Source organism: Meles meles, chromosome 15 (assembly GCF_922984935.1).
Source record: "Meles meles chromosome 15, mMelMel3.1 paternal haplotype, whole genome shotgun sequence".
Taxonomy (NCBI): domain Eukaryota; kingdom Metazoa; phylum Chordata; class Mammalia; order Carnivora; family Mustelidae; genus Meles; species Meles meles.
Genome location: NC_060080.1, coordinates 31,786,803 through 31,804,347, shown reverse-complemented (window position 1 = coordinate 31,804,347; position 17,545 = coordinate 31,786,803). Strand labels below are relative to the sequence as shown.

Sequence of the window (17,545 nt, the reverse complement as noted above, 5' to 3'; positions counted from 1 at the left end):
GTCACGTGCAGGGTTTTTCTTACTGGCTTCTTATGGGTGACTGTTTTTTGAAATGGCAGAGACAGGAACATCTAATCCACTTGGTGAAATTACTGTAGTTATTTCAAAGTGGTCATTTCAGATATGTTACCAAATAAATCTTCCACTATAAGAGAGAACACAAATGGGAAGCACTTAAACCAGATGTTAGAATATACTCAAAATTTCGGTTCGGTTTTCCTCTTTTAAAAAATACCCTTGTACAGTACCTGATGAATTATTAGTAGTTAGTAGAAAGTGTACTCTTGTTAGTGCCTAAAACCCTAATTATCCACTATAGAAATGTTTAAAAATGAGCCAGTATAGTTGTTAGAGAGTAACTAATGATAGAAGCATTGATATTAAAGGAAGCCTCTCTTTTCTGTTGGCATATTTAAAATTCCTAGCTCAGCTAGTAATTGTGGCACCTAACATAAACTTAGTAAATGTGACCTGGCAGAATTTTATTATTGGGTATATAACTGATGTGGATAGCCTTGACCCTGCCTGACAGGTTTTTTGGAAGGTACTTAAAATGGTATAAATTTCATTGATGGTACTGCGGGAATGATAGCTATCAGTAGGCAGAAAGATAGTTGCACATCATCTTAAGTCAGAGAGAACCTATCAATTCACCATTGTTCTAGCTTGCCATCACTACACAGCTATAATTAAATCAGCTATCTGCCCCTTTTGTTCAAGGTCTGTAAAAGAGTTTGAAAACAAAACCCAAGAAACATGAAGAATTACTGATCTTATAAAAGGAAAAATTATTTTTGTTGTTTTGCTTACTTTTGTTTCTTAAAAACTTGGGTTTTGGGCACCTGGGTGGCTCAGTGGGTTAAGCCGCTGCCTTCGGCTCAGGTCATGATCTCAGGGTCCTGGGATCGAGTCCCACATCGGGCTCTCTGCTCAGCGGAGAGCCTGCTTCCCTTCCTCTCTCTCTGCCTGCCTCTCTTGTGATTTCTCTCTGTCAAATAAATAAATAAAATCTTTAAAAAAAACAAACAAACTTGGGTTTTATAAACTCATCTGCCATCATTCAACATATAGGCAGTTCTCAGTTTGCATGGTGACACAGGACTGTAGAAGTGACCCTGTAAGCTGAGACACCCTGCAAAGCGATCCTAATCTAATCAGCAGGGAAAACCACAGTTGTTTTGTGACTTTAAAAAATTTTTGTCAAAATATTAAAAATTCTCTTACTCTCAGTTTTAAATGTATGAGGAAGGTGAAAAAAATAGTAAAACTAATGTGTACCTAGTGTACTGTTACTTAAAATATTAGAACCAGTGAGAACGAATGTTTCTTTTTTTTTTGCAAAAAAAAACTTCTATAGATTATTTACTTGATAGAATTTTCTTCTACATGTTAATCCATTTACTATGAATAGCATTCTAAGATTTAATAATTTTACAGTTAACCATTTAAGCTGGGAAAGTAAAACTGTTCTCATAGGCAGTTGTGGATTTTATTCATGTTCACTGATGATAGCAATCTGTGTGACTAACCGGATGTGATACCTATTTTTGCTACTATATATTGTGATCAGAAGTATAGGGGTTTTTCCCCAGCTCTCTTTCTAATTAGCTGAGCACCCTAATTTTGAGTCTCAGTGTTCTGATCTATAAAATGAAGAATAGTACTAGGTTCCTAAGTAATTTTGAGGACAAAATAAGCTCAGGTATATGAAAGCGCTTTGTAAACTACGAATCACTGTATGTGTCAAGTTTACATACTTCCATTTTGAAATGACTTTTGCTACTATTTTTCTACGTCAGTATTTTCAGTATTTGGGTCTTTTAGATTCATGTGGCTTTATTTCCTGAGATGTGCCTATACTGAGAATAACTTGGGTCCTGTTCTTGATCTACCTTTCGAATCTGATCATTTGAGCTCAAGTGTTTATGAATTACATTTTCCACGAAGATATGCCTAAGAGTGTATCTCCTTCAAAGGTAATAACTTCAAGGCAAGCGTTTCACACGCAGAAAAAACCCCTGTTTGGTACATGAAATAGATGCTGGCATCACCTCGTAAGGTGAGATCTCAAAGTGTTTGGGATGGAGCTTCAGAGGCTTTACAGATAGGGCCCCTTGTGCTCCTCAAAAGATTGGAGGAATGTCTGTGATAAGCAGTGAGAACTTATCACTGCTCCACCTCTTCCCCTCACCCGAAATGTTTCTCTCTGAGTGTGGTGATACACAGAGATTTTAATACAGTGAAAGGAAAGAAAATAGAGCACTACTCCTACAAGGAAAAAAAAACATAAAGGGGTAAAAATTATGTTTACTAAGTAAAAAGACCACAGATCACGAATACCTTTAACATCATTTCATTTTATTTATCTCATTATTTTTGGTAAAAGAACTTGAGACAGATTTTTTTAATTAAAACAATTCTGTTGTGCAACAAGGAAAGCTGCAGCTTTTGAACTGCCGTTGAATTATTGAAACACTCAATTTTATGTATTTATATATATTCAACTCAGAGAACATTTATTGGAAAACTGCTGTGGATAAAATATATCCATAATCTTAGAAGCTCCCAGTTTATAGTTGCCTCTTTTTGAGAAAAAAAAAAAAAATCACAGATTCATTATATTTTGTCCCATTTTTGTATAAAATGGAGTATCTCTTTCATGTTTGAGTAATTTTGTGGACCAGGCTGTGACTTGATTGTCAAATGCCACATGTCATTGATTTTGGTCTTTCCTAGCCTCTTGTTGCTGTACCGCATAGAATACACTCAACAAGCAGAAATGTAAGAGAAGAAAAAACACGCTCGGAGATAAACTGTAAGTATATACTATACACACTTCGTAATTTAACAAAGAAAAATAAGATTTCAAGTTGTAATTTAGTTACAGTTATTTTTGTTTCATTTTCTTCCAAATAGTCTTTCTTAGTAAATCTTTTTAAATGTAGAGTTTAATTAAGGCAGAAAGAATTTCCTTTACCTTGTTCTGGGGAATTTTGGCAAGAGAGGGGACGTGGGATGGGATGTATTTATGTTGTTACAGTCTGGGAAGAGGAATAAAATTCTTGACCAGGCAGGACAGGATAATCGAGGCAGTGCCTCTTAAACTGGTGGGTGTGTGACTCACCTAGAGAGCTTGTGGAAGTAGAGTTTCCCATTCCGTGGATCTGCGGCTGGGCTTGAGGTCCTTCACTTCGCACAAGCTCCCGAGTTCTGTAGGTGTTTATGGTTCAAGGACCACACTTTGAATAGCAAGGAGAGGTGTAGAGATCTGCAAACTGGCTCAGCATCTGAATGACCTGAGCACCTTTAAAAGTGGGTTTCCAGCCCCACTTTTCCATAGATCCTGATTCACTGGGTCCTGAGTCAGCCCAGGAATCTTTTAAAAGAGCCCCCCAGGTATTCCTTATGGACACCCGTGTTACGGGCCCACTGAGACCATTCATTTACATGGAATCTGTACTGTCAACCCACCAGTGAAAACTCTGCCAGTGGGAATGTGGAGTACTAGTGCCTAAACTTCTTTTTTCTTCTTGGAAGCATTAATTCTCTGTGACTTGGAATGCTAATTTAGTGCAATGAGACTTCTGGTAATAGTTTTCCATGGGTTAAAGATTTATCCTGAGAGACCTGATATCCCAAAATGACTAGTGAAGTTAGGCAGTATGGTAACTTAAGATAACTACTGCAAAGAAACTTTTCCCAATTTTTACCTAGGTTAGTAATGATAATAGTATGTTTCATACTTTAAGATGAAGCCATCTCTTTGCCTGAAAATCTAAATAAGTAGTGGCAGACACTATCACCATTTAATAGAAAAAAAAAATGCAGAGATGCCGAGATTTGCCTGTGGGATGAAGTCATACACCACGTTAACAGCAAGCCTGGGATCTCTGAACTTCCAGCCCAGTCGTCTTTCACTAACACTGCTGTGTTTCAGAAACCACCTCATCATGGTTTGTTGATTTTATACTGCAGGTCCTTTGCAGATTTTCCTTTGAAACTTTGGCTGGACCATACACTTGTGTATTAGGTTCTTAGAAAAGCTTTGTGCTGGTGCTACTTGAAAATGCTCTTAAAAGAAAGAAACTCTTAACTGAGGGTTCCTGGGGGGAGGGGGGTAAGGAGAGGGTGGTTGGTTTATGGACACTGGGGAAGGTATATGCTATGGTGAGTGCTGAGAAGTGTGTAAACCTGGCGATTCACAGACCTGTACCCCTGGGACTAACAGTACATTTTATGTTAATAAAGAATTTAAAATTTAAAAAAAAAAAAAAAAAGGAAAGAAAATACCATGCATTGTACAAAAAGCCCAGAACTGGGACTTAGTACTTGTTTGCCAGCAGTTGGTTGTGTGAATATATTTAAGATTACCTTTTAGGGAGCCTGAGTGGCTGAGCGGATTAAAGCCTCTGCCTTCAGGTCCGGTCATGATCCCAGGGTCCTGGCTCGAGCCCCACATTGGGCTCTCTGCTCAGCGGAGAGCCTGTCCCTCACCCCCACCACCTACTTGTGATCTCTGTCTGGCAAATAAAAAATAAAATCTTAAAAAAAAAAAAAGATAACCTTTTAAAGCTCCATCTGAAGCCAGATGATTTAAATTTGTTAATTTCCCTCCAAACATATTTTTCTGAAAATGACAACCTTAGTATATATAACACACACACACACAAAATTATGTAGTTATATGACCCATATATATAAGCATTTCCTATTTTCTAATATACAAAAAGCAATTACAAGATGTCTTTATCATTTCTTTAATAATACAGATGGTGATCAGAGATATCTATGTTGTTGATTTAGAAAACTTTTTATTTTTAGTACTAATGAAAATCTGATATAAAGTACTTTTATCTTATTATCCAGTTCTTTAAAAAAATTATATTATCAGGCTCTTTATTCCAAAGGGCAGTTCTTTCTGAATCATTCTTTACAAATTTATATTAGTAATTCTCAGCTTCTAACTGCATAGGCCTGAATAGGCTATATGAAACGAGATGCCAGTACTCCAGTTTTTCTGAGATTCTGATACGCCCTTCCTTTGGTGGGAGCAGGTAAAGCTCTTCCCTGTTCCCCTATTTGCCAGTAAGAAAGGTGTCATGTCCCTCTAGTGTGTTGTGGTAGCAACCACCACTTTTAATAATTTATGAGTTTGATATTTGAGGCTTTTAAATCTTATACATATTCTAATATCTGCTTTCTTAGAATATTTTATGATTTTATGTGAGATGTGATAGAATAGTTAATAATGTTGTTAACCGTAAAGACAGGCTTTGGGAAAATTATTTTGATAATGTTTTGATGTTCACAGTTACTTGATATCTCTCCATGCAACCAAGGTTTTCTCCTTATTAAACTAAATGGTGTTTAGGTAGCATTCATATGAAAATGGACACATTTGCAGAAAAGGTGTTATTCTTTCGCTTTTGGGAATCCTCTCTGCCTTCAGTTAAATATGATAAGTAAAGGGGCGCCTGGGTGGCTCAGTGGATTAAGCCGCTGCCTTCGGCTCAGGTCATGATCTCAGGGTCCTGATATCGAGCCCCGCGTCGGGCTCTCTGCTCCGCAGGGAGCCTGCTTCCCCCTCTCTCTCTGCCTGCCTCTCTGCCTACTTATGATCTCTCTCTCTGTCAAATAAATAAATAAAATCTTAAAAAAAAAATTTTAAAAAAAACCTCTTAAAAAAAAATATGATAAGTAAATCTTGCTTTAAGAAATACATGCGGGGAAGGCACCTGGGTGGCTCAGTAAAGCCTCTGCTTTCGGCTCAGGTCATGATCTCAGGGTCCTGAGATCGAGCCCTGCATCGGGCTCTCTGCTCAATAGGGAGCCTGCTTCCCCCCCTCTCTGCCTGCCTCTCTGCCTACTTGTGATTTCTCTCTCTCTCTCTGTCAAATAAATAAATACAATATTTAAAAAAGAACAAAAAGAAATACATGCAGGGAAAGCAGACCTGTTCACATGTAACAATAGCTCAAGGCAGGTAGATCCACTAACTATCCTCATGCAACTTTATTATAGATTTAATTTTCCTAATTGATGACAAATGTAGGTGAAGGCTGTTCACTAGGCCTCTGTCAAGGTGAAATATATATATTAATTTTAATACCTTACTAAAAGTTACCTTATGGTCCTTGATGTTTGACTGTGTATGGACAGGTACGAAGAACCCACTATTGAAGAAGCCTCATTTGGAAGTGATAGGCCGTCACTATCATATTCATTTGGTCACACAGACCAGCCCTGGTCATGTGGGAAGGCACTACACACATTTATAAACACCAGGAGGGCAGGAATCATTAGAGGCCATCTTGAAGGCTGGCTTCCAAAAGTACTCTGCCTCATTTGCTGTCTCCCCACCTAAATCCTGAGTTTAGATTGCCTGTAGCTAGTGCTGGGTCACAGTAAAGTAGCAAGTTAGATCCTAACTGTAATTTTGCTAATCATCTTTTTTTTTCTTTCTTTCTTTTTACTATGGAAGAGGTCTAGAATTAATAGATTAAGCTTTAATATCCTACCTAGACTTTACTGGGCTTTTTTCAGCTAACAGATTTTTCATTTAAATCTTTGGATTGTAATCACTATGTGATAGATGATAAAATTAAATGTTTTGCCATAGAGTAACTTAAAAGTATTACATCATTAAGAACATAGATACAGATCATGGCTTTACTTCTTTTCTTTTTTAGTTGGCCAGGTGAAATTTGATCCACCCTTAAGGAAGGAAACAGAACCACATCATGAACTTGTAAGTAGTGTAGTCTTGGAATGTTAACACTGAAAATAAATATTTTAATTAGTTTTTGTGATATTGGTACTGACAAAAAAAATCTAGTTATTGATATTTTCAAAAGCATTTGGGGAAATAAAAAGGTAAGTAATTCTGAAATTTATAAAAAATAAATCTGTGTTGCTGAGATTGAATATTCTCAAAATTAGGAGAAACTGGTTTTACCATTCTCTGATTACATGTTTTTAATGCTGGCCTCTTTTTTTTTTTCCCCCTCCATTTTTGTTTCTCAGCTTTTGAGGGGCTTTTTGTGTATGCATTTATTGGGATAAATGGTACTATTTCAAATTAGAATGTTGGACCAATAAAAGCACATCTCACTGAATTTATGGGCAGTCTTTTAAGAGTGTAAGCCAGTTTTCTAAACATCAAGGTAGAGTCAAATCTGGACTAAAACTCAGGAGAGACTAGGCATACACATTAGATCAAATCGGTCATTCATTTAAGGCTTTGCTAACTATATGAAGTTCTTTTCATGATTCTTTTTAATGTTTTATATATGCCTTCCAGGCATATGATAATATATTTTTAAAAGCAGTCTTAGAAGCAACATGTTTTGCAAATATTTGAGATGATAATATTCTATGGAAGAATAAAAAGTAAGACTTTAACAACAAAATTAATCTTAATGAAATAGTTTCCTGCAGCTCCAGACTGTAGGTTTCATTTTTTTCTTTCCTATTCAGTAATGAGAAGGAAGTAACTGTGAATAAGTACTAAGGATTGAAATGGGAACTTTCTTCTTAAATTTAATGCTTATTTTATCCCACTTGACTAAATGCATATGTACAAAGTGTATCTTTAGCCTTTAAATTATGGAGTTATTCTGATTCAGTATACCAGCATGGAGGAAAGGAGTGTTAAGTAAAAATTCTTTAAATGATTATATTAAAATACTTAAGCCCAACATTTATATAGAGGGTGAAAGAAGGTTAAGAACAAAAAGTAGTCTAGTCATGATGTTTATAAATGCTAATAATATTTTGTTAAGGCAGTTGGAATTTTCTGTTTCTCTTTTTAAGTTGGCATTGCATGTATTTAAATTCTGTACTAATTTAATAACTGCATCACAGAGCAAAGTTGTTGCATTATTGATATTTTAGAAGCTCCTTGATATGATTTGACTTAGCATTTGCCTTAATAAAATTATGTTAGCAGGACTTACCTCACTTGTGACAGTTTCCCTTTGTGACTTTGTGGCTTTTAGTCTAAGTGTAAATAACTTGGGTTTCTTGGTCTCTGCTAAACAGCCCGACAGTGATGGTTTTTTGGACAGTTCAGAAGAAATATACTACACTGCAAGATCTAATCTGGTATTTCTTATCTTCTGATTTTCTTTGTCAGCATTGTTTAGTCTTAATTGTTTTTGGGTTTTTGATCAAATATTTTGTCCAATTTTAATGAACCAGTTTAAGCATTGTTTTTTAAGTTCCTGCCATTTAGCAAGGTTCCTTATATTGTTTATAGCTATTTTTTTCCAAGTCAAGTTATGCAGATTTATCTACTCAAATATATTATAATAAAAAATTTAAAATTTCTCCTTTTTTAATAAAAAGTACTTAATTTTCTCAAATGTATTTTTTAAATTACTTCTTCATATAAAAATGTTAAGTTTTAATACTGTGACTTATTTTAATGAACTAGAAACCATCCACATATATATGTGTGTGTGTATATATACATATCCATTCATATATATTAAACAACTTTTATATGTTATATATTAATGCATCCATATAATTTTCAAAAATAGCATCCCTAATTAACAATGAAATGAGTCTCAGATGAAATTTTAACTTTGTAGCATTAGGTAATATCCAGTTTTCTCAGGCTGAAATTGGGATTTTTAAAGCCTCCCTGAAGTTATAAATATTAAGGCTGTATTATCATTAGGTAAGAAAAGAGGAAAATTAACCCTGGTAAATATTAAATAAATACTACGTTTAATAGTTGCTATTAAATGTTTTTTTTTCTCTGTAGCTAGCCAAGACTCCAAGTTGCCTCCATATTTACTCCTAGATTTTACTTTTTGCCTTTTCATTGGAATTTTCCTTCTCTTCCCTTTCTCTCTGCTTTAATAACGTACTTCTTTCAATTCTGGTTGGCTTAAATGATTATATACATTCTTAAATCTATGCCCTGTAATATTTGTAGAAAGTGGAGGAGACTATTTACACATAATTTCTCTGGGAAAAAGTTGTCTTGATGGGCAAAAAATATTTGGGCATACAAACTTTCAGCCATGCAACAAAATATGCAATGGATTGCCAACAGGTGGTGACTGTTAATGACAAGAGGTTAACATACGTAATATGTGCTATGGAAATCAGAGAAACGCTTTTGGGTTAATGTGGCTTATCTGGCTTCTGGAAGCTACTAGGACTGATTTCACTGTAGGAAGCATTATAGATTCTTCAGGAAGAGAATGGGCGGATGCCTCCAGTGTTTCATGGGAATTGATACAGGAACGATCATCAGCACAGACCACAGTTTTGAGAGATGGCAGATAAAGAGCTGAAAGTAGTACTAGTAGTACTAGTAGTACTAGAATTATGGGATTAGCTCAAAAGAGGAAGAGTGAAGTCATCAAAGAAGAAATGGTAGATGGAACCATGAAACTGCATATGTTCACTAGTTAGGGCTGAAGGAGGATGGAGTGCAGAAAACAGGTTACCATGATGGGTGATCCCTGTGTTTTGCGCTTAATGGTAGAACCAACATGGGAGAGAGGGAGGAAGCAGTTGAAAAGCTGGAAGAATCAGTACATGGACTGTCAAAAAAGAAAGAAGGATGCATCAGATGATCCAGAGAGGACCAGAAACTGTAAGGATTGAGAATTAACTGTCCAAAGGGGCAAGAGAAATGAAATGTCTGAAGAAAACAGTCAGTAATTTTCAGATTAAAGATTTTTTCAGAATTACATATATGTAGGCTAGAATGACAGTGAAATTCGTTGTCATTGAATTCGTTGTCATTGTCAAACCACAGAATCAGAAGTTTAAATTGACTTATTTATCAATATTGTCTAGAAAAAATAACAACAAACCCAGAAACATAGTCTTTAGAATTACAGTTACTCCTTTCTGTGCCCTATGTTTCTGGAACCAACCTAGTAACCCGAATAAGTTATCTTGGTTCTGTTCCCTGGAATTGCCCCTACCCCCAAGTCGTCAGGAGTTTCTTACGACAGAGGGCTTTAGGGACAGTCAACTAGTTAGACAGTCCTGGCAGAAGAGTGATGAACGACATATTTGTTACATTCTACAGTTTATAAAATCAGTCTTCAAAAGTTCACTTTTGATGATAATAAAAGCTAACATTTATCTACAAGTTTTTAAACACAAGGCATTCTAATCACTTCAAATTTAATAACTTAAAATCCTTATTTTACAGAGGAGGGATTTAAGGTATAAAGGAGTTGAAATTGATCTTACCACCGAGCTAAATAATGGCCAAGGTGGGGTTTGACTGAAGCAGCCTGGCTCAGGAATTCAAACCTAAACCAGTGTCCATGTTGCCGCTACCTCATGGCATCAAGTTGTTTTTTTCCATGAATACTGAGCTCACACTCATGATCTCTCTTTTTACTGAACATATATATGTTCCATAGTTATTTTTTTATTGTGGTAAAATATACATATCACCGAATTTACTGCTGTAGCCATTTTTAAATGCACAGTCCAGTGGCATTAAGTTCATTCATTGTGCAGCTATCACCACTATCCACCCCCAGAACGTTCTCATCTTCCCACACTGCAGCTCCTTACCCATCAAACAAGAGCTCCCATTCCCCCTTCCTTCCAGCTCCTGGCAACCACATTCTATTTTCTGTCTCTTTGATATACCTTATATAAGTGGGATCATACAATACTTGTCCTTTTGTGACTGGCTCCCTTCACTTAGTATCATGTCACATCTTTAAAGATTCATCCATGTTGTTTCATGTGTCAGTTTCTGCCTTTTTAAGGCTGAATGGTGTTCCTGTGTGTGCGTGTGTGCGCGCGTGCTCCACTCATCTGTACCACATTTTGTTGGTTCATTCATCTATCATGGACAGTTGGATTGCTTCCACCTTTTGACTGTTGTGAATTGTGCTGCTGTCAACATGGGTGTGCAGTATCTATCGAGATTCTACTTTTAGTTCTTTGGGGCATGTAACAAGAAGGAGAACTGCTGCATCATGTAATAATTCTACATTTAATCTCTGAGGGAAACACCATGCCACTTTCGTAGCAGCTGTGTCATTTTACGATTCCTACCAGCAGTGCACAAAGGCTTCAATTCTTCCATATCCTCATCAACACTTGTTATTTTGGGGATGTGTGTGTGTATGTGTCTGTGTCACGACAGCTATCCTAATGGGTGTGAACCTAATTTCACCAGTCCTAAAACTTTAGCACTGTGAGCAAGATTTCCAGCTGTTAGAAATACTTGTTGCCACTAGAAACCTGATGAACCCAAAATGTCTGGCTGCCATCTTAGTAGGCACTTGGCACCAAAATGACAACTATAAATATTTTGGGACCCAGAGGGAGCATTTACCCCCCCTTTTTTTGTTTGTTTGTTTTTAAAGATTTTATTTATTTATTTATTAGAGGGAGTCCACACACATGTGCAAGGGAAGGGGCAGAGGGAGAGGGAGAGAATCTCAAGCCGACTCTATGCTGAGTGTGGCCCATGGGGGCCTCAAGCTCATGACCCTGAAATCTTGACCTGAGCTGAAACCAGGAGTCCAGACCCTTAACCAGCTGAGCCACCCAGGCACCCCAAAACATTTACCTTTTTAAAGACTTTGCTGCTTAAATGTCTGATACCATCAGTGATTTCTTATTGTTTTAAGTAGTAGGGGTATTCATTTTATAATTTTGTAAGTGAATTGAGACTATTACATCTCAATTTTCATTATTACAGTACAGAGATTTGTTTTAATTAGATAATCATAATGTATGAAACCAGGAGAACAAAGCTTGATTTCCAGAATTGTTAGTAAAAAAAGGTCTGCAGATTTTGAGAAGATGCCAAAGTTAAAAAGCCTCACCATGATACAATAATTAAATAATAAGAATTTTGCTTCTAGAAGAAAACATAGGCAGTAATCTCCTTTGTTACCTTAGCAACAGTTTTCTAGATATGTGAGACAAGGAAAACAAAAGCAAAAATAAATTATTGGGACTACAGCAAAATAAGAAGCTTTTGCACAGACAAGGAAACCATCGGCAAAATGAAAATGTAAGCTATCGAATGTGAAAAGATATTTGCAAATGATACATCCAATAGAGAGTTAATATCCAAAATATCTAAAAAAAATTCACAACACCAAAAAAAGACTATCTGATTAAAAAATGAGCAGAGGACCTGAATAGACATTTTCCCATGACAGCAGATAGCCAACAAATACATGGAAAGATGTTCAGCAACACTAATCATTAGGCAAATGCAAATCAAAACCACAATGGGATATCACCTCAAGACCTGTCAGAGTAGCTAGAATCAAAAAGTCAAGATATAAGAAGTGCTGGCAAGGATATGGAACAAAGGAGCCCTTGTGCACTTTGTTAAGTGAGGATGTAAATTAAATTAATGCAGCCACCATGGAAAACAGTGTAGAGGTTCCTGAAAAAAATTAAAATCAGAGATACCAAAAAGAAAATGAAAACACTCATTTTAGAAGATATATGGACCCCTCTGTTTATTGCAGCATTATTTATAGTAGCCAAAATGTTGAAACTTAAGTGTTCATAGATAGATTAATGGCTGAAGATGTGGTAGAAACACACACACACACACACACACACACACACACAGCCCAGATTATTAATTACTCAGCAATTTAAAAAAGGATGAGACCTTTCCATTTGCAAAACCGTGAATGGACCTAGAAGGTGTGCTAAGTGAAATAAATCAGAGACAAATACCATATGATTTCACTAACAGGTGGAATCTAAAAAAGCAGTGAACAGACAAGCCAAAAAGGAAAAAAAAAAAAATGAGCAGAAACACACCCCTAAATACAGAGAACAAGCTGGCGGTTGCCATAAGAGAGGGGGTGAGAGATGGTCAGAATGGGTGAAGGGGAGTGGGAGGTATAGGCTTCCAGTTAGAGAATAAATTAGTCACAGGGATAAAGGTGCAACATAGGGAATATAGTTGGTGGTGTTGTAGTAACTTGTGGTGACAGAAGGCAGCTGCAGTGGTGGGGAGCACCGTGTAATGTATAAAGGTTTTGAATCACGTGTTGTACCCCTGAAATTAATGTGATATGTGTCAACTCTACTTCAATTAAAAAGAAAGAAAAGGAAACATCCTTAATCATTTTTATATTTATTATATGGTGGAATGATAGTACTTTGGATATGCTGATTCAATAAAATACATTATTTTAAAAAATAGTAAGAGTTTGGCCCATAACCATAAAATGGATTTATCTGATGTGAAAAAATCCTGTCTTCAGATTAGAAGATTACACATCTGTTTAACTGATGGACAATTTTTTTCTAGTTTGCCTAATTTTACTGGATATTTTAGCCCATATACCAATGAAAAATATACTTAAAGTTAACTACATGCAAAACACTATATTAATTGCTGTGGAGGAACATAAATAGTAATATAATCTTTGCTCTGAAGAAACGTAAGGTAGGCCCAAAAAAGTAAGAATAAAATATTTTAATTATAATTAAAAACATCAGAAAGATCAACCCAATTGATCATTATCAGTAAACATAACAAAAGTACTTTAAAATTACCCCTTACTTAGTCAAAACTGAAAAGTCTAAAAAAGTTTAATTTATTCTGAAAAAGTACAGTAAATACTAACTTTGTTTATTTCAAGTTTGTTAAACTGTTACTTATCGTTAAGCTTCAGTGGTGTGGTTACTTTTCTTACTTGATACTTAATAAAGGCAGTTTCTAAGGAGAATTTATTTCATAGATGCACAATGATAGGACATTTTCTGGAATGGCAAACCTATCCTGCTGATCTTTATTTCCAAGTTTGACATGTAAGTCATGAATACTGCTTAGTGCTCATCTGTTAGTGTTATGACCTCACTGGCTTCTCTGTTTTTTAAAAAATAAAGTCTTTTTTTTATTTGTCCACGATTCAGTTGTTTTTTACTTCTATAAATTATCTACCATATTAAAAGGTGTCTTAAAATGACTTTATTCATATTATAATTCTTTCATTTTTTGATGAGAAAAAATTCTCTTGTGCTGTTCTCTTTTTTGTTGGTTAAAATAAATTGCTTAAGTATTTTTTTCTTTTATGTTTCTGTAGCCAGCTGTACCAGTTCTATTAACTTCTGCTGTTTTTTTCATCAGGTGTAGACTTTGCAGCCTCCTAAGGGGTTTATAAAAAACAGTAATAAGATTTTCTTGAGCATGTATTTTCCTTTTCTGCTGTTCTATGTTCTGTCCTTTATTTATTTATTTTTTTTTTTTCAGTGCTTTCTCTGCTTCCCCATTCATTAAAACTGAAGTTAGGCTTTTTCTGACCTAAAAAGATTTTCATTGTGCTAAAGTAACCACCTTCAATTTTTGCTTGAGCATTCAGGTTGAATCTATACGAGGAGGCTGTTGTGTGTTTTCAGTCCTTGTTACTTATTTGACTTTACCGTGTAAACATTGTTGTTCATTAATAAGCTGTCTCATTTGTGCTGCTAATTTTTTTATATCTCTCTTGGCATGTTCAAATGTATTCTTATTTAGCTTACAAAGGTTTCCTGCGTTTTACCATCATGTAGGGTTATCTTGAGTGCTTTTCCATCCATGGTTTTGGTAGCATTTTTCTGTTACAGTATAGCTTCCAAGTACTTCTTGACATGCATTTTAGATCAATCTTTCTTAGACTGTTTTGAAGATATATAAATAGATACTAACTTTACCCAGATTTTACTTTTCTTCCTTTCCTTTTTATTTCTTCTCATTTTCCTTGAATGATTTACTGTCTGAATTCTGGCATATAATAGGGTTCTAAGTAAATAATAGTGGAGCTAAATGAGATTCAATGCTTATTAAAAGGACTTAGTATAATTCTTTTACTTGATGACATTCCTAGGACATTGTTTTTGTTCCATGGTTGCTCAAAACATAACTTGATTTATGGAGAAGGAATTAATAAAGAATCAGCCCCTTTTAATTTTTGCTTTCCTGGTAGGGCTTGATACATGATGCACTTAATCATCTGACTTAAATGTATCTACAGCTTCTTCCTAGCCTGAATGTTGTTCTGCATATGAACCTATGTTCAATTTTTCTGTTAAAATGCTACACTAGTTATTTTAGACTCCTTTCTTACCTTCCTAAGTAGTCTGCTAATCTCAATTGATTTTTTTCTTAAAAATCATTATCATCAACCTGGTAGTTGTCATGTATTATAAGGTGACTATTCCTACAACAGCTACATCTATGTTCATGTAACAGAAACCATGGGCACTCTACACAAATGCATGCTTTTGGAAGCCATCATTTGATAAGGGCTTAAGAGATTCTGTTGGCTAAAGAGATTTCTGGGTATGGTAGAGATGGTACAGTTACCTATAGCTGAAGAAAACAAATTGAATTTAGAAGTGCATTCATTGAGATTAGTCCTTCTCTTTCCCGAGTGCCAAAGTTTAAAGGTTCCTGTACAAAGTCATGACCACTTAAATTGTGCGGCATAATTCTGTGGCAGTCTTATGATAACAGTGCTATCATCCTATTAAGATACATTATTATCAATTAGAACAGGTGTCCTTTTTCATTGGAATTTTTGTGATACCCATGTGAGAGTTGACAAATCTTATTTATGATGTATTATCTTTTCTATCATTTATTATGTAAGAACATTTACTATGCATGAAAACACAGAAATATTGAAGAAGACAAAATTTGAGTCTTGTCTGAACCATGGTTTTGGTTCCGTTTTTCATCAGTTATCTTTTTGACAGGTGCTGCGGTACTTAAATGTTAAAGTGCTTTTCACTTAAATGCAATGTATTGCTTAGAATCCTTATATTGCTGGGCTTCGTATTTTTGTGACCTAGAATTTGTATATCTTAATGAGGCTGAAGTGTTAGTTGTCTCTTTACAGGAAAATAAACTATCGGTGTTTAAACAAGCATGTATTTTAAGGGCCTAGTTAGTGTGTACTGGGTACTATTCTAGACCCTGGGCTGTTAGGGAAGAAAGATGAATTTAACAGTTTCCCTTTGTTTGAGGAGCTCACAGCCTGGCTCCTATTTTTATAGACTGGTAAATGAATTAATTAAAAGGCAGTCTAAGTGCTAGACAACTGTGTATTAAATGATGTGGAGACATGGAAAAGGTTGCACCTTTTCCTGCACAGTGTTGGAAGGCTAGTCAAAGGAGGTATCAGGATTTAGCAATATCTTGTATAATTGTGCATTTGGCAATATCTTGTATAATTAGAAAACACTTTAAGTACACTATATTCTAGTGAAAATAAAATTAATTTGAAATGTTAAATATTCCCCCTTCATTATTAAAACCATGCTTGAAATAGAAAGGAAGCTTTACTTTGTACTTTCCATTGTTGTTAGAAAACTTTTTTTTTCCCTCAAGAAGGCATTTGAGTTGGGGAGATATATTGTTATAGTCCCTTTAAATTTCAGTTCTTAACTCTCTACAACGTGTAGCTTTCAGTGGAAATGTTTAGTTAAGGATACTCGTTTTGCTACTTAACTCTCTAAAGAATTACTAAAAACCCTTTAAGTGTAATTACAAACTTGTGCATGTTCATCTATATAATTTACTTAAAAAGAGCACCCTATTCTATATCTTTAAAAAATTATTATCTACGGGGGACCTGGGTGGCTCAGTCAGTTGAGCAGCTGCCTTTGGCTCGGGTCATGGTCCTGGGGTCCTGGGATCGAGCCCCGCGTCGGGCTCCTTGCTCAGCAGGGAGCCTGCTTCTCCCTCTCCCTCTCTGCCTGCTGCTCTGCCTAATTGTGGTCTCTCTCCATCTTGCTAATAAATAAATAATAAATAAAAATAAATTATTATCTGCATGAAGCAATAATAGAAATACGTGAATGTGTATATATATACAGCATTGCAGATCTTACATACAAGGTCAAGATTTTTGTTGCTTGTTCTCTTCTGTAATCATTTTTGCTTCATTATAGCTTGATGTCAAATGTCTTATTTGAGCATTTTTCTTTCTAAAAACTGATTTTTATAAATTTTAATTACAAAAGCAATAACCATAAATGAATCTTGCATATATTACTCAAACAAATTCCCAGAAAAATACTGAATTTAAATAAATATGTAAACCACAACTACAGACTTCTGACATCTTTTATTGTTGGAAGTCCTACTATGCCTTTTTTTGTTAAAGAACATATAGCAGTACAGATTTATTTGCAGTCTGGGTCTTCTCTTGAAATACATATATTTGTGTATCATGATTTGTAATATACTACTCTTTTGCTAAATATGTTATTTTATACTATTAGGATCTACAGCTAGAATATGGACAAGGACACCAAAGTAGTTACTTTTTGGGTGCAAACAAGTAAGTAAAGTTCTTTTTAAATTAAATTTAAATTCAAGAATAGTTAAGTTACTTTATATTCTAATGTATTTATTATATTTTGTATTTATATTTATTGTATATTTTATTATATATAATACTTAATATGTGATATATTTTAATACTTCCAGAAGTAAAGTCTGGTAGGTATGTTTTATAATATGCTTTTAACTTTTCTTCATTGCTGCTTTGCTAATCATTTAGTCGGTAATTGTCCTGAT

At 35.1% G+C, this 17,545-nt stretch overlaps 1 protein-coding gene across 13 annotated transcripts in view; it reads left to right on the top strand.

The window, feature by feature from the left end:
- Nucleotides 1–17,545, top strand: part of MAP4K3 (mitogen-activated protein kinase kinase kinase kinase 3) — a 192,214-nt gene that overhangs the window by 130,971 nt on the left and 43,698 nt on the right. For 8 of the 13 annotated variants that reach the window (XR_006815104.1, XM_045979491.1, XM_045979486.1 and 5 more), the window contains 4 exons: nt 2,737–2,815; nt 6,690–6,748; nt 8,041–8,103; nt 17,248–17,306. Coding sequence is in view for 12 of the 13 variants with exons in the window: in XM_045979491.1 (XP_045835447.1) it covers nt 2,737–2,815; nt 6,690–6,748; nt 8,041–8,103; nt 17,248–17,306 (260 nt within the window). In the remaining variant the exon portion in view is untranslated. Of the gene's footprint in view, nt 1–2,736; nt 2,816–6,689; nt 6,749–8,040; nt 8,104–17,247; nt 17,307–17,455; nt 17,468–17,545 lie in introns of all 13 variants that reach the window. The other 5 variants (XM_045979494.1, XM_045979492.1, XM_045979488.1 and 2 more) reach the window with 3 other exon arrangements.